This window comes from Dermacentor andersoni, chromosome 1 (assembly GCF_023375885.2).
Source record: "Dermacentor andersoni chromosome 1, qqDerAnde1_hic_scaffold, whole genome shotgun sequence".
Lineage (NCBI taxonomy): Eukaryota > Metazoa > Arthropoda > Arachnida > Ixodida > Ixodidae > Dermacentor > Dermacentor andersoni.
Window position 1 is genome coordinate 139344998 of NC_092814.1, and position 26859 is coordinate 139371856.

At 45.2% G+C, this 26859-nt stretch overlaps 1 protein-coding gene across 1 annotated transcript in view; it reads right to left on the reverse strand.

The window, feature by feature from the left end:
- NELF-B (negative elongation factor B) overlaps positions 1-26859 on the reverse strand; it is an 80134-nt gene that overhangs the window by 35993 nt on the left and 17282 nt on the right. Inside the window, exons 5-8 of the mRNA XM_050191631.3 lie at positions 8339-8441; positions 8182-8277; positions 4069-4128; positions 2735-2888 (exon numbers count right to left, since the gene is read on the reverse strand). Coding sequence (XP_050047588.1) covers positions 2735-2888; positions 4069-4128; positions 8182-8277; positions 8339-8441 — 413 coding nt within the window. The remainder of the gene's footprint in view (positions 1-2734; positions 2889-4068; positions 4129-8181; positions 8278-8338; positions 8442-26859) is intronic.

The following is a 26859-nucleotide window of genomic DNA, read 5'->3' on the forward strand; positions in this document are numbered from 1 at the left end:
ATGTGTAAAAATGCACTCTTCCTAGCAACGAAGTTATTTAAGCAGAAAATTCGGGTTGTTCGGTGCTACATTAATACAGGCGTTACACAGTGCACATTTGATTGCTATTAAGCCTGATCCAGATCAAATTTCTATGCTGCGATTGGCTCCTTTGCCCAAGCAGCAGAAGGTAGCCAATCGCGGTCGAGAATTTTGATCCAGATTGGGCTCGATCGCGATCAAAGGTGGTTGTGTGACACCGGTAGTAGCTCGTTTCGTCAATAAAGTACCATTACAAATTGTATGTGCTTTCATGTTGTCCAATTCTTTAGAAAGTTTATATCGAATTATGCCCTATATTGAGCTGGTACAGTCGGAACCCGCGATAACGAAATACCGCAACAACGAAACATTTTCGTATCCCCGGCGAACGCCCATAGGATTCAATGCATTTCGTACCTCTCGGCAACGAAATGTAGCTGTACTGCAATCCCGCATCAACGAAATTTGCCGGAACGCAACTCCACATATTGCGTAAGGCTAGCAGGCTCCAAAATGTGCTCAAATGCGATTGTTTTGCATTAAAATTGCGTAAAATACCACCACATTACACTTGCGTGGGCGCCGCCATTTTTGTTCACCAGATCAACCAAGCGCCGGAAGCGATCAGTGCGCTGGAAACACGTCATGGCCGCCATCTTGTTTGTTGATCGCCCGTTTGAAGCGGCACCATGAGCGGCACGCACGTTGCTACCGACATGTGATGACGGTGTTTGCGTGCCTACCAGGCGAGATCGTTGTTCGAAACGCGCGTTCATTTTACGTTCCCCGCGGTTGACGACTCGGCGTGGCCTAGTCCAATCGCGTGAGGCGAGACTGAACGCAAACTGGACGCGCGTTTCGAACAACAATCCCCGATCGCGGCAGTGCACTGCGTAATGTGCGCCTCGGTGGGAAAAATGCAGCAAAAACAAAGAAATCCACGTCCCACCTACGTGGAATTGTTTATGGCGCTTGAGATGGTGGTCGCGGCGTATGGAGTGTCACGCATGGGGCCATGATTGACCGATCATCCGGGAATACGCATCCCTTGCTTCAAGAACGCTGGTTTTGGTGCCACCCGACAGGCATCGTGTGCGGATTCTACGCCAGATGTAGATTTGCGCGAAAGGGCCGTTATCTCGATCGTTTGCATTCGCGTACACGAGATACGATCACTTTTGCGATCGGCACCGGCCGCGTCGGCGCCTACGGGCAACAGCATGCGCTGGAGAAATGCTGCTGCATGCGCTGTTGCTCTGCGTCCGGTGCCGAGTTACGCAAAATCTCAGCAAGTGATCGCATCTCCAAAAGCAGTTGACCGTAAATTCTGCGCTACAGCACTACTGCCACTACTGGTCGACGCATGCAGCACACTTTGTACTGTCAACAATGCGGTTCTATATCCTCGAGCAAAGCTTGCAAAGTAAGCCAACGGAATTTGGACAGTAAAGTATTGTTCTGCGATGCATTACCTATCTGTGCTGTCTCTTTTCGCAACAACGAAATTCTCGCGACAGCGAATTTTTTCGCGTTTCCCGACGATTTCGTTATTGCGAGGTTCAACTGTAGATGTTTTTTTTGCAAACCCAATATAGCCGGGTTTGAAGGTATATTAAATATTAAACTGACTGTAAGGTCTGCGGCATATTCGCTTATCTCGGCCATGCCTAAAAGAGGGAATGCTGGATAGGTTCCCACGAGGCCTATGGTGAATAGCCTCAGCAATCAGATGCCTTTTGTGTACCCGACCCGGGTGAGCATGGAGCGTCATTACAAAGCGCCTTGTCTGGAACTTGTACAGAAAGGTTGCTAGACCTCTGGTGGCTTCTCCAACCAAATGGGGTTGCTTCAATATGTTTTTTCGAGTTGAGGGTTGGCTTGAGCAAGAGAGAGGGATGCAGACGCACCATGCAGTAGGGGTCGGGCAGATGCCAGGCGTTGTGTCGTCGAAACAAGCTGGCCCCCACATAATGGCTACACTTTTTCCCCTGATGTCTTGCAGTTGCTTGTTCTAAATAATGTTGCAAATATATTTTACAAACAAGAAGTGCTCATTACTTTGGCATTGTCAAAGATCCGCCATCTGCGAAGAGCAGCAACCACCAGAAGCAACCTGAGGATATTAAATAAGATTGTCTGTTGAAAACGTACAAAGTTCACTGCCCTGTGAAAGGCGTGGAGTGAGGCCTTTATGACCATTGCCTGCCATGCATGAAATGTAGTATAGTCGAAGTTGCCGTCCAGTATCTCGTAATGAAGAATAAGCTGCTGGCCGTCTCATTGGTAATGAAGTAGTCAGGAGATACGCTCAATAGTGAAAAGTGCACCCATATGGGTGTAGATGTGTGTGTTGTGTTATTGCTGCTGCCAAAGCGCAAAGGAAGTGGTCAGGATCACAGTGTTCTGTAGAAATTCAGTGAGCTCTTCAGACAGGTTGTGAGAACACATAATTTGCACAAGATTATGAAAATTGCCCTTTTTGTGGAGATTTCTTGCAAAATAGAAACAAGGTTAACAGAGTTCTTCACTGAATAAAGGCATTCTGATGCAGCAACCATGTACTTATTGTTCGGATGATTCAACGCTCAAATTAATGTTTTTCAGGTCAATGAAGTCTAAACTAACGGAAATTTACTATACTTTGGCAAAACGTGACAGGGAAGATCAAGCGCACAAAGTAGACACAGAGTAATGAGACACAAATAATGCTGACCAGTGTGAAAAGTGTAATAGAGTGCCAGCACGCTGGCCACTGCATTCTCCTGAACATAAGCCTGATATGCATCGGGAGGTGGTCCTGAGTGCTCAATAGTTGTGATGGCTGACTCTCGGTCATCCTGGGGCAGTCGGGAACTCAGGCTTCGCACCTAGAAAATAGAACAAGTAAGGCAATGAATAAAATGAAAGTTGAGCAAGAGTTCATGAAGCTTTAAATTAGATACCTGTACAGCTTAGCAGGGGTGCAGGCAGGGGGGGGGGGGGACTGGGCCTGTATCTCCTTTGAAATTTATGGCATAAAACAACATGCACCAGCACGTGCCTGCCCCCCCTCCCCCCTCCCCCCCTCCGCCATAATTCCTGGCTACACCACTGCAGCTAAGTTACAAACATAAAAAAAAAGCAAACATTGTCATTTTGACTCCAGACATCAGGTTGCAAATGCAAAAGTAGGTGCAAGCAATGTGGCACTCGTATTGTGCACATTCACAGTCAAGAGAGAAACAGGCTATCTGCTTATCAGTGATAATCCGGCCAGTCAGAACTTTGAAGCAATTACTGCATCAGAAAAAGACAGTTTAGCAGTACATTACATAAGAGCCAGGAACATTTTAGAACAACATGGTGCACCACAAAGGCGATCTTGCAGCAATTCATTGACAATGACCTTGCTGCTGGGCCAGTCTCTGCTTAAAAAAATGATACGGTACATTGTGAGCTGCTGATATGAAACATGCTATCACACACAGGTGTGAAAATGTGCATGTTCTACAGCTTGTTACAGAAGCACCACTTTCATCTGGCACTCGAGTGCATGCTGACCCACATCATGTAAGCACAATTTTTTATACAGCGGCATGTGAATAAAGGCACCATAGTCGGCAACCACTTGTTTATTTCTGCATCTTTTGGAATGAAAGGTGCCCTGACTCAAAACATATTAATTTGAAAAACTTGTTACATTCCTTGAATGCTTTCTATGCACTTGGTGTTTCCAGGCTCAAGTTACATAAAAAATTAAATTCTGGGGTTATACATGCCAAAACCGCAACCTGATAATAAGGCACCTCCCCCCCCATAGTGGGGAACTCCAAATAAATTTTGACCTCATGGAGTTCTTAAACGTGCCCCTGATGCATAGTATATGAGCATTCTTGCATTCCCCCTCATCAGAATGTGGCCAGAGCAGCCAGGACCAAACCCACTTTTAGGGCATTATGGGCGCCTTGCCAATCAGTGAAAGAAACAGGATTCATAAATGCTAAAGACGCATTGTATATCAGATTTCTTTGTGTAATGAGAAAATTCAAAGCTCACAGCATTTCTTACCTGATCATCAACCATGAGAGACATAAGAGCTGGTAAGAACTTGGTGATGAGCTGCACATCCTGCACAAAAACAACATGATTGAAATGTAAGTGCATTATTGTGTACTACTAATGCAATGTTTTCAGCACAGCTGCTATGATGTATATATTTAAGGTAAGATTTCCTTTGTGCCATGGGCAGGCAGATTAAGGCTGTGATTTTGTGAATACAGTGGGATGAAAACACAAGAATGGATTTCGACATTCATACATCATAACTGTTAGGACGTGAATGTGCAATGAAGTGGTAGCAACGATGTGACTGGTACAAGCCATCTTGGAGCATATTCTGGAGCAGCGAAACAGCTTTTGGAGCAGATAAGTAGCTTTTGTAGGAGACAGCTGGCACATGCTTTGGATGTAGCCCCCACAAAAGTACCATGCTCTTATGAGGAAGCTATAGCTTGGGCTCAACTCCGATGCAGTCTATTGAAATGCATGTAAAATGAAGTAATGCTTTTCCGAGATAACCTATGGGCCAATTGTAATGAAATTTGTTGCATTTGAGAGAGAAAGTTGAATTCTAGTGACTGTTGGAAGCAAAATTTGGATTAAGGTCTGAATTTTTTAACAAAAGCTGCAAGTTCGAAAAAAATAGAAGCACGAAGTTTACAAATTTGTAACTTCTACACAAAAAACATACGTTGCAGTTCCGTAAACAGCAATTAGAACATCCAATGTGGACAAATTATATGTAATAATTGATACCTTACGTGAATTTGTTACAATGCTTACAAGGGTCTTGCAAAAGTCCTACTCACATATTAGTGGTGTACTAGTTGAGAGACATGTATAATACATCAATTTTGTCTGCTTTAGATGTACTATCATATGTAATTTACAGAATTGTGATACCATTTTGCATTGCTGAGTTATGGTTAACTTGATAGTTTCATTCTCTGGAAAATAATGATTTCCAACAATTATTTACTGAAATGTCGATGGCCTAAATAAACAGTCCGCTTTCAATAGTCACTAGATTTGAACTTTTTCTTTTAAATGCAACAAACATCAAATTAGGTGCAGTGGTTGCCGAGAAAAACTATTTCTCCTTTCCCATGTATTTAGACAGGAGCCCTCGCGCTTTAAGCTGGCAATGTGCAGCTGCCTTACTCAGCACACAGCTGTGTGCCTGGCTGCACGAGTGTAGTAATTTAGATGAGAAGGCTATGAAACATCCTTTACACTAAAATGTCATGGAGAAAGTAGGACCTCTCTACCCGCAAGTGATTTGGAAAGCTCTAGATTGGAAGCGAAAATGCCTAGCCCACACAACAGCTAATGTTTAAAACATTCATTTTACACACTCATAACCATCTTGTGAGTTTTTTTAATCAATGCTACTCAAGCATCTTCAAAGAGGATGGGCTAGTCCTTATCAAACCGTGTACACATGACAATGATTGCAGCATGTTTATGTACTGTCGTCATCCCTGCAAGACAATATATTCATGCGATAAAGGATGTAGTAGTACAAGTCTTTATTGCTTCACAAAGTGGTCGCAAGTTTTCACAGATATGAAATATAGAAGGAAGTGCCATAGTGAAAGACTGTATAAGTTGTGCAATTTGATACGACGAACAAAGCCCACTAAAATAGCTTCCAGTCGGCGAATCACGTTACTGTTTTGAAGGAAATTACGCTACAGTACAGGCATTCACTGTAGAGAGATAACATGGCTATATATAAAATTTCAACAAGTATCTGGACACTAGAGAAAGGTGCAATATGTATTGAATAAAAAACATTTTATAACTATCGCTAACATGGCAAATTAAATTAATATATTTTACGAGTATTATGCTATAGCCCTTCAACCCTTTGGGGGTCAAAGACAAATATACGGCAGCGCGAACAAGCCTCAAATGTATTTACTGTGCCATCTGTATGTTTTAAAAACGCGCCAATTTTTAAACTCTGTTGCCCAGCAAGTGCTGCCACCCTGTGTGGACACAAGAATATTTTTTTTCTTTTTTCGCCCTATAGTCTCTTGATTTCAATTTCACGGCTTCTTTATGCTGGTGTTACAGCGACCACTTGCACATCCGCACTTGCGTGGGTGTGAAAGTGTGGATGTGCAAGCGGTCGCTGTGCATGCATCGAATCTATGGGCGTTCACTGGGGATATGAAAATATTTTGTTGTCGTTGGATTTCAATATCACGAGTTGCGACTGTACGTACGATACTTCAAGTGCAAAATGATGACAGAACAATTGAAATAGGAATGTCACCCAGTAAGCTTGAAAAGAAGAGAAGAATCTCCAACAGGTGAGCTGGAGCAATGCCTCCTTTACTAGATGCCTGCCGCGTTGTCCGGTAGCTCGGTTCCGGGCCCTCTTTCTTTTCTCTCCTCCGCGAAAAGGCAACGAGCGCCTCTCATGGCGAACACCTGCAACTTGCAATCACGTGCTGCGGCCTCTGAGATTAATGTGGCATCTGTCACCGTCTCGGAGGCTCGCGATAACGCCCACTAACAGACGCCCGCGCATATAACGCGCCGGCAAGTGCATTCAGCCGCCGCTGCACATCCGCTGGAAGTTGAAAAGGCAACGAGCGCCGCCTCACAGAATTTATGCTGAACTAACTTCAACTAAGGGAACCGCCGCTACAATGGGAAAGCGAGCAACGTGGCGGGCATCTAGTAAAGGAGGCATTGGCTGGAGCAACCTTGATTTTTACCTGCATCTCGGCTTCTGAATTACTACTGTTCGCAGAGTTGCCATGGGAACAACAACTGAACTGTTGGTCACCTGTATAATCTTCGCACCAAACTGAAAGAGATGCTATGCTTTTCTTGTATTTAAAATGTCCTTACAACAGGCCATTTACTTTTCTTTGGGGTTCACGTGAAGTATGCAGCTAGGGAAATTGGTTGGTGTGAAATGCTTTGACAAAATCACCTTGCATGGACATCTCATTTGAACCTGTTTAGGTACTGTGCTGTCCATCTTTGCGCACTCCGTCGACTGAAGAGCGCAATAATTTTTGGGTATTACACACCTCCACCCTTTCAGGTAATCCTTGTCTTTCAGCACGGAAAACATTAAGAACTCCATGCAAGACTTATACCCTGTATTACAATGATAGACAAAATATTTTTTTATCATTACTTTTACTTTACTTCTATTCAAGACACCAATGATTGGACATGCAAATGTCAGACTTGCGAAGAGCTATTTGTATATGTGCATTGAAATCTTAGATACAGTTGAAACTATTTGACAAAGTGATGATACGGGTAAAATTATTTCGTTAAATCGGGAAGTTCACAAAATTGAGAAAGGAATTTTTCAGACCTTCGAAATATAAAATTGTAACGTAGCGACCTGCAAAGGCCACTGCAGGATTGTATTTGCCACTAATCCAGCCATCTGTCGCATAAACCATGAAATAACGAAAGCAACCACAGCCACCCCTCCGAGGTGGTGTTGAGTCGGCTGTTCCGTGCATCGGCGCGGCGTGCAGCCTCACCAAAATAAAGCTAGGGAAACGACCATGGTGCCTAGATGTTTTAATGCGATAGCTTTAGAGCACACGCTCGAAGAACCTGTCTTTACCAAAATTAGAAAGAAATCACTGCCTTTTTTACTCATTTATTTCAGGAAAAACTTCGTTAAATCGAGTTCGGCCAAGTTTGTTTCGTTAATTCGGGTTGATGATAACACTGAACCCTATGGGTACCTGTCGGGGAATGTAAATTTCTTTGTTAGATCAGGAACTTCGTGAAGTCGGGTTTCGTTAGATAGAGATTTAACTGTGCTACATCTTGAAATAAGATGTTAAAACATACATGCAACGAAAACGAGCATGTTCCTAGTGGTAATGAAAGAGTTAATACACCTTTCATATCCTTCCACTCAGGTAGGAATGTACTAACATGTGCAACTAGAACTGTAAGAGACACCAGTTTTTCAGAATGTGTACTACTGCTACGTAACAATTTCATTACACATGTTCAAGAACAGCATACTTCTGTAATGTGTCTATATGCAAAACAAACTACTGGTCTCTCTTATCCTAACAACGCGTATATATCATGGATGTTGGGACAGCAAATTGTACCTCAACTTACCAGCTTTGGCTCCTTGTACTGCTGGGTACTTATCATGTCCCATGCCTGAAGCCCAAGAGCCAACATACGCAACAGCAACACCAGTACCTGGTTGTCCTGCAAGTGCCAAAATGTCTGCCACCTCTGCACTTTATGAGTGGCAATATAAACGCCTCACCCTTGGAAGTCCTTCGACGTTAATAAGATGGTTGATGATCTTCAAAGCTGACTGTGCAAGGAAGTTGATGGCATATGGATCACAAAGTGTCATGGATAGGTCACTGCAATGAGAAACAGTTCCATGAAGCGAAACTACCTACAGCAGCAGTGTGATGCCACATTTGTGAAGCTAATACTTGAGATTTATACACTGACAATCAATAGAAACAGATGACAGTTTTTCAATAGAGCACAGCAGATTCTATTTAAGGGGCTCCTGAACTGATTCTTGTCATACCTATAAGAATAATTTAGACACCGGGGGTACCTGCCAACCAAAGCTTTCTCACAGAAATAAACAACAGCCTTTCCCAGTGATCTCCTGTTCACCGTCTTGTACCTGCTAATTAAATGCTGCACTTTCAAATTTCCCAAACACAATTTCACCCAACCCTTTCTGACCCTTGACTATGTTTCCTTCCCTTGGTCCCTCCATTCGGTTACTATGACATGCCCACAATTACCTGCTCTATACGTCACCTGCCCAATTCCACTCTGGATCAGTTACCCACACCTGCTCTCTAATCCCCACTGCCGCCTTCCAGACTCTTAACATTCCACCTCCGATTTCCCTTTGTTAGCGTTCTCCCTGCATCAGATGCATGACAAGTACATTTGTGGCATTGCACCACAGCAGCCAACCAATTCTTTTTTGACTCATTCTCAATTAGTCACACTTTATTGCAGCATCACTTTGGGCTCCACAGAACCAACGCAAGTACAATGAGTGACCTAAAATTTGGGTGCTAGGCTATTGTTTGTTGAATTTTCCAGACGAAACCCATACATATCACAACACAAAATTTGCTGCTTTAACTAATGAGACTACCTTCATTAATTTCTCCTTGTACAGTGATTTGTCAGCGTTCCTAGTGCCATATAGACACTAAGCCCAATGGGCATTAACTTTTGTCTTCAGGATCAAAATACAGTAGACTTCCCTTAATTGAACTCTGGCTAATTCTATTTTTCAGTCAACTTGAAACCAAACGACGGCGCAGCCAGTGCCCATACATTTCTATGGGCCTAAACTTTTGTGACTGTGGTCACGAAGTTGGCTTTTGCTCGTCAGTGCGCACATGCCTGACCCCAATGATGACCCCGATAGCGCCAGTGTCTGTCTAGGTGAAGCTTAAGGGAAAATTAATGTGTCCAGTACACATCATCTCCCAGTGAAAACGCTTATTTTTGGCCTGTCCCAGAAAGATGTTCAAGTGGAAACGGTATCACACAATGAATGATTACTGTACTCGCCTGATTCTAACATGTGTCCTTTTTTCCAATAAAATTAGCTTGAAAATTGCCTGTGCAGTGCAATCAGATACAAAACCAAAACCATATTTCCAAAAGCGTACACATCATAGCTAGCATAGTCAGTGTCATCACAAGATGGCCACCGTGGATGGCGGCAGAATACGTTCTCATGTGGCACGACAACGATGCACTGCTTTTAGACTTTGATTACGAAAGCTCATTCAAAAGATAAGTTACTTAACGTGCTAAGCAGGTAGCCACAAGTCGTGTGCAGTAAAACCTTGTTAATTCAGATTTCATGGGACCTGAAAAAAATGTCTGAATTGACCGAGTGTCAAATTATTGAGGGTATCAAGAAAACAAACAAGTGATTACTATGTCAACAAACTTTTAATTAAATGCTGTTAAATTAAATTTTCTATTAAATCCTGTTTCTATTTTGCACAAAAGCACTGCGGAAGCTGCAACTCTCATCATCTCGTGACTGATTGGCTCTCGCAGCGGCACATGCCTCGCGACTTCCTTTGTAGCGCGGCCGTGGCACACACCTTCCATGTGAGACGCACTTTTCATTACTGCATGCACATCCCGATTGTTTTTTCGCCAGTGAGCTGGTCACCAACAGATCGTCTGTCCTTCGTGATGTATCTGGTTCGCTTCATCCTTGCTTTGCAACAGGCTTTGCACCGAGTTTTGACAGATATGCACTAAGTCAAAACGAAAACTGTTTGCTGCAACCGCTGCGAACAAATAAATGCGGCCACTGTCGACGTGACCATGGATGGCGACCTTGCACTTTCGAAGGCACATGGCTCACGTACACACGAGTCAAAACAAGACTAACGTCTGCTGCAACAACAGCAGATGAAACCGCGACCGCTATCGGCACAATCATGGACGGCAATCTTGCAGTTCTGAAGGTGGTCGACGCGTGCACAGAGTCAAAACGAAACTATTGCTTGCTGCTGCCACTATGGATGAAACAGCAGTAGCTATCAACGCAATCACAGATGGTGACTACACAGTTATGAAGGCATGTGGCAGACGTGTATTGAGTAAAAACGAAACTACTGTTTGCCGTAATCACGGCTGGAGACTACGCAGTTATGAAGGCACGCAGCCAACGGAGTGTTATGTGCGGCGGTAAATGCAAGAATAAAGGTTTTAAAGGCATAAAGCATTCCAGCGTTGATGTCATCCTTAAGCAATTTCCCGTGATAACAATGGCGATGCAGACTCCGCACTCAATTTTGGTTGGATGCTAGCACCGTTTTTGCTCTTTTGCATCGCTAACACTTCACTCCTTTCTGTTTGTGTCTTGACATTAAACGTGTTAATTTCATGGCTTAATAACAGACCTCGTGGCCACCAGTGACCAAAAAGTTTGCTGTGATGCCTCCTTATATTTGCAGACAACTTTCTGTAGCAAAGATAGGAAAGTTATGGGGGCACAGCTTCTGTACAAGTGTCACCGTGCCAAGTAGTCTAGCAGCGTTTCACAACGCTTTTGGTTTATTGGAGTAGATATTTAATCGGCGTAGCTTCTGCGTGTGACAGCTTCGCATTTGCCTAGACACGGAAGAGAAAAATAGAAAGCTAAGTCAAGCATGACACTTCATGTAGTGCTTTGTCTTGCTTTGCTTTCGTAAATGAGGAAGAAGCATGGAAGAATGCAGAAGAAAATGTGAGACTTTCCTCAGAAGTGCACTCAATAGTACCTGCATTGCCTCTGTAGCTTTCCTTTCATTGGCACAGAAGACATGTCCACTTGTTGAAACGTTGGCTCCTGCTTTCACCTTGTTCTCATTTTGCTCATCATCATGAATTTCCATCTCCTGCCCTCCCCATGTTTTCCATTAGTATAGCGCGTGTTAAGCGTTTAACGCAGTTGCCTTGCGGTAACTTGCAAACAGTAGTGTAGCTTTGTATGAAAGAGACTGCCATTATTTACAGCCATATAAGGTGACTTTGAACACCTAGAGCACTGGGCGAGAAAAAGACTGAGCAAGAGAGGTAAAATTCTTAAGACATGGGCACTTCTAATTACTTTAAACCAAATGTCTTTAGACTTGAATATGACTTGCGCACTGCTGCAGTGTTCCTGGCAAGCAGTGCACAGCCCATTCGAAGCCTTTCGCATACACATTTTAAGCGTACTTGTGTCACTGTAAATGAAGCAACCATACATAAATACAGTAAGGACATTGAATAGGTATTAACAGTAGGGGCATGCAAATACCAAATAGTAGATTTTGAACCGAATCAAGAAAAAAAGAAGAAAAAGAACTGAATATCGAATATAAAAAAATTTAACACAAACTTTCATGCTTCCAAATTTTTTGCAAAAATCACATGCTCAGGAGGCTAGTCCCATTACTTAAGAATCGAGATGTATATACGAGGAACGTTCTGAAAGCTTTGTCATCTTTTTTTTAAAGAGAAGATGGTACACCAGGTGAAACAAACAATTGCCATAAGAATCCACGGCCCTTGCTGGTTCAACAACAGAAGGAGCGCCAGCAGAGGAGGAATGATGCATGCACAGAGTGCCGAAGAAGAGAGAGTAGCAGCAGACCGGCATGTCCGAGGTTATTCGAGTACAAATCACGATGGCAGACAAACGTGTGCTGACGTGGTCGCCAATGGAAGTGCACGCAGTTATCTGGTATGAATGGGCACTTGTTCCCTGCATTGAAAGGTGCACTCTCTGGACATCACTTCCAAAACAATGCTGAGGTGCAGCAGGCTGTGCGACAATTCCTTGCAACACCGGGTACTGAGTTTTACCAGAGAGGTTTGTTCAAACTGATTGCACGCAACGACAAATGTCGCAATGTCGGTGGCGACTATATGGCAAAATAGTGCAAGGTGTATAATTTACCATGTCATGGCGTATTTTTTTTTTTGCAATAAAGCTTCCGTGTGAAAATAAATGCCGAAACTTACTTTCGGAACTTCCCTCGTAGTACGCTCTACTTTTTTTAAAGGGAGCACCAAATTAGCATGCCAGCACTGATAACAACTCAGTTGGTAAATGAAGGTCTGAAAAACATTTTTATCAATATAATGTTTGTCACACAATTTGCAACACATGCCTGCCCCACTCACCCCATAGAAAAAAATTCCTGGCTACACCACTGCAGCTAAGTTACAAACATAAAAAAAGCAAATATTGTCATTTTGACTCTATACATCAGGTTGCAAATGCAAAAGTAGGTGCAAGCAATGTGGCACTCGTACGTCCTTGTGCACAATTCACGGTCAAGAGAGAAACAGGCTATCTGCTTATCAGTGATAATCTGGCCAGTCAGAACTTTGAACCAATTACTGCATCAGAAAAAGCCAGTTTAGCAGTACATTACATAAGAGCCAGGAACATTTCAGAACAACATGGCGCACCACAAAGGCGATCTTGCAGCAATTCATTGACAATGACCTTGCTGCTGGGCCAGTCTCTGCTTAAAGAAATGATACGGTACATTGTGAGCTGCTAACATTAAACATGCTATCACACACAGGTGTGAAAATGTGCACGTTCTACAGCTTGTTACAGAAGCACCGCTTTCATTTGGCACTCGAGTGCATGCTGACTCGCATCATGCAAGCAGAATTTCTTATACAGCGGCATGTGAATAAAGGCACCATAGTCGGCAACCACTTGTTTATTCCAGCATCTTTTGGAATGAAAGGTGCCCTGATTCAAAACACATTAATTTGTGAAACTTGTTGCATTCCTTTAAAGGGGCCCTCAACCACCATTCGGGCTCGGTTGAAGTAACATAGTCCGCAGGTAGCATACGGTGCTGTGAACATTTCAGTCAAGTTTTGTTGTTGTACGTGGTGCGTGAAGCTCATAAGCGGATTGCAAAGTCACCTTTCTCTCAAATGCTCTCTTTCCAACAGAAGGCCCTGTCCTCACTCTCTTCTAGACGCACTATTTCGTCAACAAATGCACTCCCTTAGACTGCTGCTATTGGCCGATAGCTGACATAAAGTTGCAGTCATCTACATGGTATAGATACCGCGGCTGCTGCAGGGTGCCACCACGAGTCCAGTGGCTGAGCGCACTGCGGCTCACTGAGGACAACCATGTTTGATTTATGTTTAGTGTGTCATAGGCACCAAAGGTGGAAGTCATGGCGTCTATATTAACATCCAAAATGAAAATTGAACTGCGCACCACGGTGACATATAGAAGGTGGAGCATTGTGGGCATGCCCTACTATGCCGTAGCCTTTGCAGTGCAAGGCATTGAAGAAGGAACGGGAGCACAGTGAAGGCTATGTTTGATTTCCAATAACGCCGCTTCTGCTGAACACATTGAAGTACTTTTTGTGGCAAAGTATTTCTGAAATAGCCTATTTTCACTTCAAATGCCTTTCTCCACTTCGATAAAAAGTGGTTCGGGGCCATTTTGCTGCTTTTTATGCACTTACTGTTTCCAGGCTGAAGTTCCATAAAAAATTAAATTCTGGGGTTATACATGCCAAAACCACAATCTGACAATGAGGGACACCATAGTGGGGGACTCTGAATTAATTTTGACCGCATGAGGTCCCTAAACGTGCCCCAATGAATACTATATGGGCATTTTTGTATTCCCCCTCATCGAAATGTGGCCAGTGCAGCCGGGATCAAACCCACGACCTTATGCTCAGCAGGGCAACACCATAGCAATCGATCTACTACGGTGAGTCAAACTGCAACTTTCACAAGTTCGGCCTTTCAATGTATTTCAAATGTACAGAGTATAGTGCGAGTACACAGAACGAAACCACTTATTTTTAGGAGATTATGAGCACCTTGCCAATCAGTGAAAGAAGCAGGAAAATATTTTTATCGATGGAATGTCTCCCACGCAAGTTTTTTTTCTAAATTAAGTTTACTGCTACTACCACTGTCATAGATTTAAGTGCTTTTTCCCCTCTGAAGCTAAATAAATAGTGAAGTTGTCCTAAATACCAATGGGGTTTTCAGTTTAATAGTGGGTCATACGTGACGTCCCCCCTCCCGCTTTTTTTTTCCGTCTGCGTCCATATGCTGTCCGTGTAAATGTGTCTGCAGCCAGGGGACAGTGCACTGTCACATAACATTTTAGAGCCTGACATCTAAATCCAAAGCTAGTCTCGCAATGGATCGCTCGAATGTACAAAAAAAGACCGTTGTGTGCCTGTGAACAGTGTTCGGTACGAGGGGCCACCATACAGTATTTTGCAAGGATGGCGGCCGTGATCATACAACGATCATCCCATGCACTCGCTTTCATTCGTCCGATCTTCACACAGCTTCCATGCTTTCCCCACCCGCTACTTCTGTTGTTCCCTCTGTTCATGTAGTGTTGATTGCTTCAATTTGTATCATCGACCTGGTCAAACCTTGCACCGATAGAGATTGCGCGCTGTGGGAACACTGTGCCTGTCAAGGCACCGACCACGGCCGGGTCATTCACTGAAGGTACTGATATTCAATTATTTGCACACTCCTAATTAACAGGCATCTCCTGTCACCCGGTGACTCAGCCAGCAAAGCACATTTGGTTTACCAGTCTCGTTGGTAGGTATGATTGCATGATAAGTGAAGATACGCAACTCCAGAGTGACCAACAAAACACAAGCTTGGGTTTACGGAAATGCTAATCTATGGTCACACATTATTACATGTGAATGCAGCAGAACACAGGCTGGAACAGCTAGAATGGCGTGACACTTGATGATTGCGGTGACTCACGATATCCTGAAGATGAAGTTAACAAAACACTGGCTAATTATGTAGCTGCAACCACCCTCTAAAACTGGCCTGAATATGAACCATTTGCAGTGTTATGGAGCAGTTTGGGTGAAAATGGGGCATCTTTCCGGTTTCGCCACAGCAAGTGACAAATGTTGCACTTCAGAGCAATCGGTGCAGCTGTACCACCCTCGTATGCTGTACACGATGTATGTGTTTATTAAGAACTGTAAAATAATGCCATAGGTGGTTTACGGGCCCTTTAACCTCTATAGAGTAGAATCCCATAGATGTGTTCTTTAAGGGAATGTGGGGTAAAAATGTAACAGCCAGGAAAACGTAACAGCAAGGAAGGCCGCAAATCACCACAGTAATGTCAGAAATAACTCTGAATGGCTGCCAGCACTGTTATTAGACGTCTCAGCACTTGTGCTGTAACAGGGGATGGTGCGTGCACATGTACATATAGCGAACGGACACATACGACGTTCCATGACAGTAGCCCTGTTCTGCGCTTGATATGCTTCACTGCATAACACGGCTCTATTGTGGCAAAGCTGACTAAAGAGACTCTGCGATTATGCAACACACTTAAAGGGTCCCTGAAACGGTTTAAACAAATTTTGTACATGCGCAAGGTACAGTTACAGTAGAACGTGGGTGCCACAATTTAAGTAAAGCATCTCATATCAAGAGAGTTACAGACGATTACAAGTTTGACATGCTTTTTCTCCTCAACTAGTTCGCCAGGTGATCGGGTATAAGTTCCGCCTTTACTGGCTCTGCGTCATGATGTGATGTCATGTCTTCTACTTCTAGATTGTTTTGAAGCCAGCGCGCGAAGCCTCCCCGACCTCTCTACTAGCCGCCTGGCTGTTGATTACCTGTGAGAGCTCTCCAAGCAGCGTGCATTGTGAGCGTTCTGTTGCAGTGCTCAGCATCTCCGGGATTCCAGTAACCGCAGGAGAGTTGGGCGTTTTGGCGGAGGCATAAACCAAAGCCCCTCTATAATACTACCGCTGTGATGAAGGGGCTTTAGCGTAAATGTGAACAGCCTTTGCAGCTTGCATAGTGCAGCCACCTGGTGGCTCAGAGCTTGACCAGCCAAACACACAGCTGTAACCAATGTTACGATAGGCCAGCGGGGGTAGTGACCTTCTAGGCTCTCCTGCACCCCTGTGACGAATCGCTTCGTGAAGCTAACAATGCGTCCCCCTCGGACAAACCTGCAGCGACAGCAAGGCGAGACACGTTTGGCGGATTGAGTGTTGTTTGTTGGTTCACTGTCGTCTACACGAACCAATGGATGAAGAAAACTCCTGGAAAAGGGTTTTATAAGGCATTCCCTCATGGACTCCGGTAACCCCCATGGGAGTTCAACAGACACTTCAGCTAACTGCTGGTTCATCCCAGGAACCAAAATGCCCCAGCTTGAGCCAAGCGTGACAATCCCTGTCTACGAAGCTCCCCTCCTTTCTGTGTGTTCAGTGAACAAAGGTATGGGAGTGACTGTGTGAACCCTCACCCTCAATGCGGGTCCTTCGACAACTTCGGATGCTTTGAATGAACAAAGGTGGGAAGGCAGATTTCCTTGGCCTAGGGATCTAGGGAGCACAGAGGGTTTTTAAACAAACTTTTTCGGCTCCTCAGTGTGCTTCAATTCAGCCATGCTAGACTGCTGAGATGTAACGTTCTCCACTCTTCATGTAGATATTGTAAATAAACCCAGTACTCCTTCTCGGTGAGAACAAGTTCCTCCCTTCAACAATGTCCTTAGCGTGGATGAGTTGGACGTCATGGGCCAGCTACCCCCTTTGACATGTCTGACCCCAACTCTTACACCAAGTGTAAAACATAATAAACATTTAAAAAGACATGTTCATGATTACACTCCTGCCGAAAATTTACACCAGTAGTAAAGTAGAATACACTTATAAATTGTAAAAGTAGTGAAACTTGGGCAAGTTGGTGGCTATTCATTACGAAACTACAGCGCACACAACAAACGAAACAAAAGGCAAAGGCAAACACAAGCCAGCACTTGTGTGCTAACATTGCCTTGTGTCTCGTTTTGCTGTGCATGCATGCTGCAGTTTCATAATGAGTAGAATACACTTGGTTACTACTATATTAGCTCTGTTTTTGGTTGAGCTCTGTACCATCAGGTGGCTGAAATGTGCAGGCCGTCCATATTTGTGCCTCCACTCATCTGGTAAACCGCCCAGTCCGCTTGTGCTTGCGCTTACCCAAATATCAGACACGCTAAAACTATTACTGCGAAGCTGTTAGCCTCCAGTTGGACGGGAATTTTTGTAGCATCGTCCTCACAGAAAAAAAAATATCTGCAGCAATTAAAGAAAGAAACCTTCAGAGAGTAAAGTGAAAAGTGCATACTTTCTTTGGTATCACACATGCAACATACAGCACAGCATTCATTACAATAAAGAAGCCCAAAACAAGCATCCAAACCACATCATTGATGATGAGGCGCTCCTGCTAACAATGCAATGCACCTAGTGCTCACCGCATGTTTCCCGGTAAATATTACTGTTGCACAAGTGGCCACAGTGGCGGCAGCTTGCTACAAGGGGAGTGATCTCACTAGCCTGTCATATTTAAAGAACCAGCCTCGCAAATGATTTCATCGTTGTGCAGCACCGCTATGGTAGGCAACATATTAGACTCATGAGGAGCAGCTTGAATATGAGGAGCGGCAAAGATGGGCTGGGTGGAAATCGAACCAGGGCCTCCGGAGTGTAAGGCAGAAATGCTACCACTTAGCCATGAGTTCAATGGTTCAAAGCGGGACAAAAGCACCTCTAGTGAATGCGGTGTTGCCTTAGAAACGTGCCGCAGAAAGTTATACTGCGGTGTATATCGGTAATTATGAACATGTAAATTACAGAAGTCGCAGTTCAACGAGTAGCGAAGTACGTTTCCACTACATTTCTTCTGCGCTTGGCACACGCGCAGAGCCACCTTGCGGCAAACACAGAAGACCCCCTCCTCGCAATGCACAGCGCTGCCCTGACAGGTGTCGCGCCACTTGCCCGCGTCTCCCCTTTGTCTCATTTGAGTGCATTGGGGCCGTGCGGGGACCGGTGCGAGGATGCCCCAATACCCTTGCATTTAATAAGTTTTCTCGCTCTCTCCCCTTCCAACTTCCAGCGTGCGTCACTCGAACCCTCGTGTTTAGGCGACGCAACTCCTCTTTCTGCTCACAGCGTGATTCTTAGGTGCAGCGTCCGATGCGGGACGCCTCTGATGTGATCGTTGTGCCGAAGCGCATCTGGTGGGAAAGCGTCCCCTGCGATGTGTGCCGTGCTGCTGGCGAGGAGTCATGCGTCTGCATGGTGCTCCAAAGCGAGATAGAGGACGATCCCATCGAAGCGTCAGCCCCACGATTGCGTCCGCCTTCATGGCACATCACAGCCTGGCTGTCCGTGCCGATCACGACGTTTGGCTCGTGTAGATTGTTTCTCCCTCCAAGTCACAGAGTACTTTGGTTCGTTCCACTTGCTCAGGCGCACATTTCGTCTGTGTGACTCAAGAGCATGCTGAGCGAATGAGTGGGCGGTGCGAACGAGGTGCAATAACGCTATCGCGTTCCACTCTTGAAGGCGAAGCTTAAGCGTCCTCCAATTTTTTTACGTGATCTTATATATCGAATTCTGGCTATATCGAACTATTTTGCGATCACTGCGCTGTTCAATATAGTACGGTTCGACTGTATCTTGAAAGCGATCTGCAATGGGGGCAGAGTGCTGACAGCTTCGTGTACGCCGTGTTATCGCTATTTAGCTTGCATTGAAATGAGAGGCAGCACGAAGGCAAATTCGCTGGCTGCTACTGCTGTGCTTCCTCCCTCCAGCATTTTGACAGGAAGTTTCCATGGTTATTGAATGATATGTGTTCATGGTTGCTTGTGCACGCGTGACACCATGCTTATTAGTTTAGTTAGTAAGCAAACATTTACAAGTTTATATGGCTGATAAGACTACTATCCTTACTTCGTATAGCTGCCTACTAATTTGCTATCACAATTAATGCTTCGCCTTTTGGGCAAAACTGCGACCTTTTATAGAAAAAAATTAACCAATATTCCAACTAGTATGAACAACATTTGTTCCCCATAAAGTTGGAAAGTTTATCGATGACACAATGTTGATAGCCAATCGGATAGCTCGCCCAACTGACATAAATTTAGTGGGGGCAGCTGAAAACTCAGGGTAGTGGCATGGCTGCGATCGGTAGCGATGCACATATTTAAAACCGTATAATAAATTACCGTATTTATTCGAATCTAGAGTTCTTTTCAAATAATTATATACCAAACTCTAGGGGCGGCTTAGATTCGAGGATTTTAAAAAACTCACCAGTTTGTAATTGAGAATGATTAATATGGTGCATAGCTAGCACCATCTAGACAAGTCAGTATTGCAGCTGCTACTAGCCGCTCCAGTAGCCAACCGAATTACACAAGTGACTTCGCCCTTTTGACGTGTGTCGTATCGGTATAGTAGCTAAGTATTGACCGTGTGGCCCAGCATTATCGTAATGGCACCAAACAGGCGATGCCACAAACGAAAAGTTGTGCTAGCCACAGAGGCATCGTCAAATGTTCAAGCCAGGCAGGACTTCAGCATCGATAAGAAAAATGTCCATCGTTGGAGGGGTCAATGGGAGACGCCTTTTGCGTGTTCCGCAACGAGGAGATGACAGCGATAAGGAAAATAAGCATGCAATGACAGAGAGGAGCTGTTCATCGAGATCGCGCTGCGTTTCGACGCATCTGCAAACCAACGAGGTTAGCACCAATATGACTTACAGTGAGCTTGGCATGCTCATATTAAATAAATATGTTTTTCATTTTGTGAACGCTGCCCTCACTTTTTCGTTCAGCTTACATTCGAGGCAAGTTTTTTTATTTATTCTGGCTTCGGACATTCGGGGGTCGGCTCAGAATCGGGGCAGGCCTAGATTCGAGTAAATACGGTACACACTTTACCCAGAGCGTGTAAATGCGCCACGTACCCTAACAACTCGGAACGATTGTATGAAATTGTCAAAATAGTTTCAGGGTCACTTTAAGACCGTTGTAGGCCACAAAATAAACGTAGATATGGCCTAGCATGCACGTTGGTTCCCGGTAGGTTTTAACCGATGCAAACTTTTTCAGGTGCTTCGCCAACTGCTCTGTGCACGTTTTCTCATGACAGTTGTGCAGCGCTAGGCTCGTGCGACTTCAGTTGCTCATACCCACGTCTCGTTCGCTTGTTGCAATGCATGACAGCTAATTTCCCTCTTTAACGCTAAACTTACATGACCACCGTGTTAAAACACAACGTAAGATGCGGTAACATTACAGAATGGTGACACATCAAATGGGAACATAATACATAGGAGTCAATGGGATCTAAATCGGAACCGTGAAAACACAATAAAGTAGCCGGGAAGACAACAGTTTTAGAAACATATCAACGGGGTTCGGCTGTATAACAAAATTTAGCTACACTAAAGAGCGACTTCAGTGTAGCTACCGTCAAAGTACAGCCGCTGACTAACTTTTCTTACACGGAAGGGACTGTAAAAAATATTCTACCGTATTTACTTGAATCTAGCTCAGCCCCGATTCTAAGCCGACCCCCGAATGAACATGCCGGGCTCACTCCACGTTATCAATGCAGCTAGCCAGACCACACGCATGCTTGTGGACGCGCGCAAGCGCGCCCATGCATGCGCAGACAGTGCGGCACGGCTCGCATGCATCGAAACGCGGCACAATTTCGGTGAACAGCTCATCTCTGTTATTGCACGCTTATTTTCCTTAACGCAGTCATCTCCTCGTTGCGGCATGCGTAAAAAGCGTAGCCCGTTACCCCTCCAACGATGGACATTTTTCTCATCGATGCCGAAGTCCCACCCGGCTTAAGGGGGAAAGAGGGGTGTAAAATCTTTTTTTTACATTTTTTGACTAAATTTAATAAAAAGTGTCCCCAGACAGTTTCTCATGCTGATTTTAAAACTATAATTACTTTTTAAACTGACTGAGTGGTTCCAGATATAAGTAAAATTAATAGTCTATTGTTTGTCTGAACAATTGTAAGAGTATCAGCCAGCCAGCAACACAACTGTAGGACCACTTTTTTTATATTGCAGGTATTACCAATTTTACAGCAATTTGAAGTTCTATCTCCAGACATGGCAATCATGTGGTCCCATTAGTAGCCAGATTTTAACTTTACAAAAGCGAAATTAAGAAATCTGCTTTTAGCATGGTGTACTACACACATGTAGCTACATGCCACTGTTAAAATTATGGTTCTATGTGCCCTGAAGACCGAGATAGCGCTTCGGCAAGTTTAAAAAAACACCAAAAATGAGATTCTGAGAAAAGAAACAAAATGAGCTTATTTTTATAACAGAACGAAACAAAAAACTTGAATATATACAACTGCTATTGCATTAGTAGCCTCCAGGAATGTAGTCTGTCTGGCTAGTGTCACTACGGTGGTGCCTTCCGAGCACCGGCTGCAAGTTTTCAGCAGATGCCTGCTCAGCAGACGTAGCCAGCATTTTGTTTTTCGCGGCAGTAGTGTCGTCAATGCTATTTAGTAGTTCCGATTTTCGGTCAGTAGCATGAGTTGGCGCTAATGCTTAAAGTTTTCCTTGAGCTTTACTGTCACTACGCCAAATAAAATTCCAGCTACAAAATAGTAGCGTCGTGCCAAAATGTCGATGAAATGCGGCCGTTGTCAGGAGCGCTTTGGGGGACTATAGGCCTAACACGCCATAGGGATCTGCGGCGTTGCTCGACTGCAGGAGCGGGCAGGCTACTATAGTCCAACGTAGCGTGAGCGTGCGCACATGTTACGTCACGTTGGCGAGAACAACAGCGTCTATTGTTAGACCCACGGTTTGACACACTGGTGCAGCCAGCATAACCGGACGCAGCCAACGGGCTCTGAAGCGCCCCACGTTGAGCGATGCTCGCCCATGCACCGATAACGTCGGATTATAAACGTGCCTTATCGATGTCATCGGGAAGCGGCGCAGCGGAGTGTTGTTTCTCGACGTTGTACCGGTTGTACGCCGACTTCCTCTTCCTTTTTTTTTCTAAATTTGAACTTCGTAGTGAACTTCAGAGTCGAGGTCGGCATCGCTGTCAGTGCACGAAACCTCGTTCGCACGCACGGCGTGTGCGGAGCGGCCACGAAGTGATGCAGACGACACCAGCTTAGCCAATGGCGTGGCTAGCTGAGCGTCACGTGCCTTTCTCAACCAATTACAGCACGCATTGGGTCTTCTTTTTGAGGCGGAATTTCTTTACTGCCAATGTGCGAATAGAGCCGGTGGTAGCGGAAAAATTAAGACGACAGACTGCTCTTTCAAACGATATATGGGTCAGCGCTACTAAACGACTGCGGGGGCCGTCACGTGCCGTGGAAAAAGCACTTCATTATGGAAACTTTGGCTCATATTTAGCCCACACTGGTGCCAAAAATTTATATTACAGCTAAAATATTGATTTAGCATTCACAAAATTTGGTGAAGTGGTAGAATAAATTGGAAATTCCGAAAATACTGTTTTCAAAATATTGATTTTTTGGTCTCCAGAACCCGTGTCCCCCCTTAAATGTTTGACGATGCCTCTGCGGCTAGCACAACTTTTCGTTTGAAAACGGCACTATAGACCATTTTATTGGCAAGGAGGAACGTAGCTTCAAACCAGCGCGCCGCGCCGCTCTCCTCCTCGCACTGGTATGTGCGGATTCCGTTTCCTCCCAGCGACAGCTTGGAAAGGTAGCGGTTTAATTGCGAATTAGTGATTTTAACGTGTTCTGCCTGGGATTGCTGCAATGTCAGATGACTCAAGCTCAATGGGCTACTATTTTGCTGTGCTCCGCTGCAAAAATAACTTTAGGAAGCAAGTGTGAAGTGTATCTTCAGCTGCAGCGACTTCGTGGACACTGATGTGATAGCAGAGAACCATCCGCCTTGTAGCACCAGTATAAACAGAGAGGACTTGATGTAATCGCTTGCAAGTTCAGAAGGTTTTGTTCACAGTGAGCACTCGGCGGCAAACTTGGAACGGGGCACCCATGATCAAACTGGGATATGAAAGAAAGGTGCCCATTCGAGTCGGTTAGCTATTGCAAATGGATGAAGCTAACTATTTCTTCATGCACACACATTAAACTTATTCTGTTCAAACATGTTCTAAGATTATCATGCTTGGCTACCAACTTTCTGATGGAAGTTGACCGAGGACATGTTATGAAAACAGTAGGTGGCGATTAAGAAATGAAGGTGGGTTCTTTTCCATTCTGTAACCAAAGCCATGCCTACTGTGCGCCGGCCGACGCTAGTTTACATCGGCTCTCCGTGCTTCCGAATCTCGCCGGCAAGCTGTTGACACCACTCATCGCACGCTGTATTACTGCAGAAAATAAAGTGCTTGCTGTTGCAAAGAGTAGTTCCGTTTTTCAGCTCTCTTGAGTAGGCAAGGTGCCCTTGCACGCACAGGCACCATTTGAGATCTAAGAGTGCACATACTCTTTCAATGCGTCGTGCGTCTGGTTGATCGTGCCATATTCGCAGCCACTATTATCAGCTCATTTTATCCATGTTAACAGCCCTTTCGATTGAGTTATTTTAGAATTCTTTATTTTGTAAAGCTTGATGCCGGGTGCTAGATAAACAATGTTTAGAAAATCGTACAGTAAAACCTCGTTAAACCGCACCCGCTTAAACAGTAGTTTAATTTTAAAAGTAGTAAAGTCAAATCACCGACTCAGCGGCCATTGAACAATAAATCACCGACTCAGCGGCCATTGAACATAATGTGTTTTGTATCTGCATAAACCATACCAGATTACTGCGTCCGTATCGGTTAACACATAGTGTTTCCATTTTTCGGCGCGCAAACACGGTGGTGCTTCGTCCCCATCGTGTGGCCCGGTAGAACAAGCCTCAGAGATCTGAACAACGACTTCCAAGTGCCCTGTGCGTTTGTGCGTGAAGCCACATCAACATCATTTCGGCGCCATCCCAGAGAGCGTTGTGGCGTCGTGTAAGCGAGGACTTGTGTCATGCCGAAGCTCAGATAAAAAAAGACGCCGGGTGCTCAGCATAGAAGAAAAATTAAAAATTGTTCGTGCTGTCAAACGTGACATGATGAAGTTGGCACTGGCATGCAACATGGGTCTAGTGTTGACTACGGTGTGTGGCATTTGGAATGCGAAGAAGTTGCTCGGCAGTGCTGCTGCGACCGCGAAGAGATATCGGCAGTGAGGTGCGACTTTTCGCCATCGTTGTCTCTGTCTTGCCGAAGTGTCGCCCAGTGACAGTGATATGGATGACACGGAAACCAGGCCCGACAGTGGCAAAAGCTTCACGTTACGTCAGCCTCACGAATGCAATCGTCACGACGAGAACAGCACCATGCAATGAAAAGGTGTCCCGCGACTTCTGCAACGCTACCGCGCCCTGTCAGGATTGGGGCCTCAATCCCATCGCTCGTAACCCATTGTCAAGATTGGAGTCCGGCATGAATTAGAAGGTAGCTGGCCCATGCCGTCGTCCAACTTATCCACGCTGAGGACGTTGATGAAGGGAAGGACTGCTTCTCATCGAGAACGAGGAATATGGGTTTATTTACAGTATCAACATCAGTCTAGCATGACTGCTTGAGAAAGTACATCAGTCTAACAAGACTGCTTGAGAGAGAGTGTCCTGAGCAGCCGCACAACAGCGGTTTATAAACACTCGGTCCTCCCCCGATACCCAGGTGACGGAAACGGCCGTCCAGGCACCGTAGGCGAGTTGATGAGGCACCGTAGGGAAGACGACCAGGCACCGTAGGGGCATTTTATTCCCCGACCTGAACCCCGCAGTGAGCCCGCCGGCTGCCCATTGTCTTGCATCTTGGTCGGCGCGTGGGAAGGGGTCTCAGTAGACGTTCCCGCGGGCTCAGTAAGAATAGTTGGTCCACTGAGCCCGTTTAGTCACAATGCCGGCGAGGCTAGAGCCTCGCCGCCATTCCGAGACAAGGTTCCGCTGCTGTTGCAACTGCCAGGCAAGACTTGCACGTCATCTGGCCGTTCTTAACAGCGCTTCTATGGCCCGGAAAATCTCGACTGTCCAGCGCTGTCAACCGCTGGGCAGGATGAGAATGGCTGGTGGCCAGGGGGTGATGCCTTGGCTCGCAGCGACCACTTGTGTAATGATGTCACCGCCCCAAAACATCCAACAAGGACAGGCAACTGCAAAACGAACCTCACAACACGGCTCTGCGCTGAGATGACGTACCTTGGCTCTCACTTTAGACCCACTAGGCTCCAAAGAAAACATAAGTGCAGAAACAAAAAATGCTGCATTTCGCTATGCCAATTTTTGAAGGAATTTCGTGCTGACAAATTCAGCAATCATGAACAGAATCCTGCTAAATGAGAGGGGATCTTCTTGGCTTAATAAAATTAACACTAGTAACCCTAAAATTTAGGCGGGACCCTCAAACGCAGAATTCAAATTAGCCTGCTCAAACCATCCGCATTGCTATGCAACTTTCCCTTCTTATATCTAACGGAGAAGTTGTACTCTTGGAGAGTGAGGCTCCATCGGAGCAAGCGGCCATTTTTGTGTGACATTTGATTGAGCCACGTCAGAGGACAGTGGTCGGTTTCGAAGATGAACTTCGCTCCGTACAAGTAACACGACACCTTCTGGGCAGCCCAAACTAAACAAGTGCATTCCTTCTCAGAAGCGCTGTAGGCTTCCTCTCTTACATTTAGTTTACGGCTGGCATAGAGGATAGGACGCTCCTCGTTATCGTCGCCGACCTGACTAAGTACCACACCCATACCTCTGTCGCTTGCGTCGCATTGAACTATGAATTCCTTTGTGTAGTCTGGCGCGCGAAGCACAGGACGAGAAACCAATAGCGTTTTCAAACTTTGGAAAGCGTTCTCTTTGTCTTTATCCCAGTGTACGCTACTCGGTGCTCCCTTTCGGAGGGCGTTCGTTCATGGACTTGCCATTTGCGAGTAATTCGGAATGTACGGTTGATAGTACCCCACAAGTCTGTTTTCGTGCGCGGCTGAGAAAATTCTCCAATCGTAGCTATTTTCAGCTCGGCCGGCCGTCTCATGCCCTGGCCGACAACATGGCCGAGATAAGTAACCTGTGAACAACCAAATCTACACTTTTCCGCTTTCATCGTTAAGCCGGCTTCCTTCAACCGTGAGAACACCTGTTTGAGGTGCGATACCTGTTGTTCCCAGCTGTCCGAAAAAATTGCTACATCATCCAGATATGGCAAGGCGAACTCCTGCAAGTCTTTTAAGACAATATCCATTAACTAGTGTTAAACTCCAATGGCGGAGTCGGAGTGGCCGACAGACTCCGCGAGCGAGCACTCCTCTGGCGTAGAGCAACGCTTCCAAATCCGTGACTGGAGCACAACTTGCGCCGCCGGAGCAAGGCGGAGTTACCCAGGAT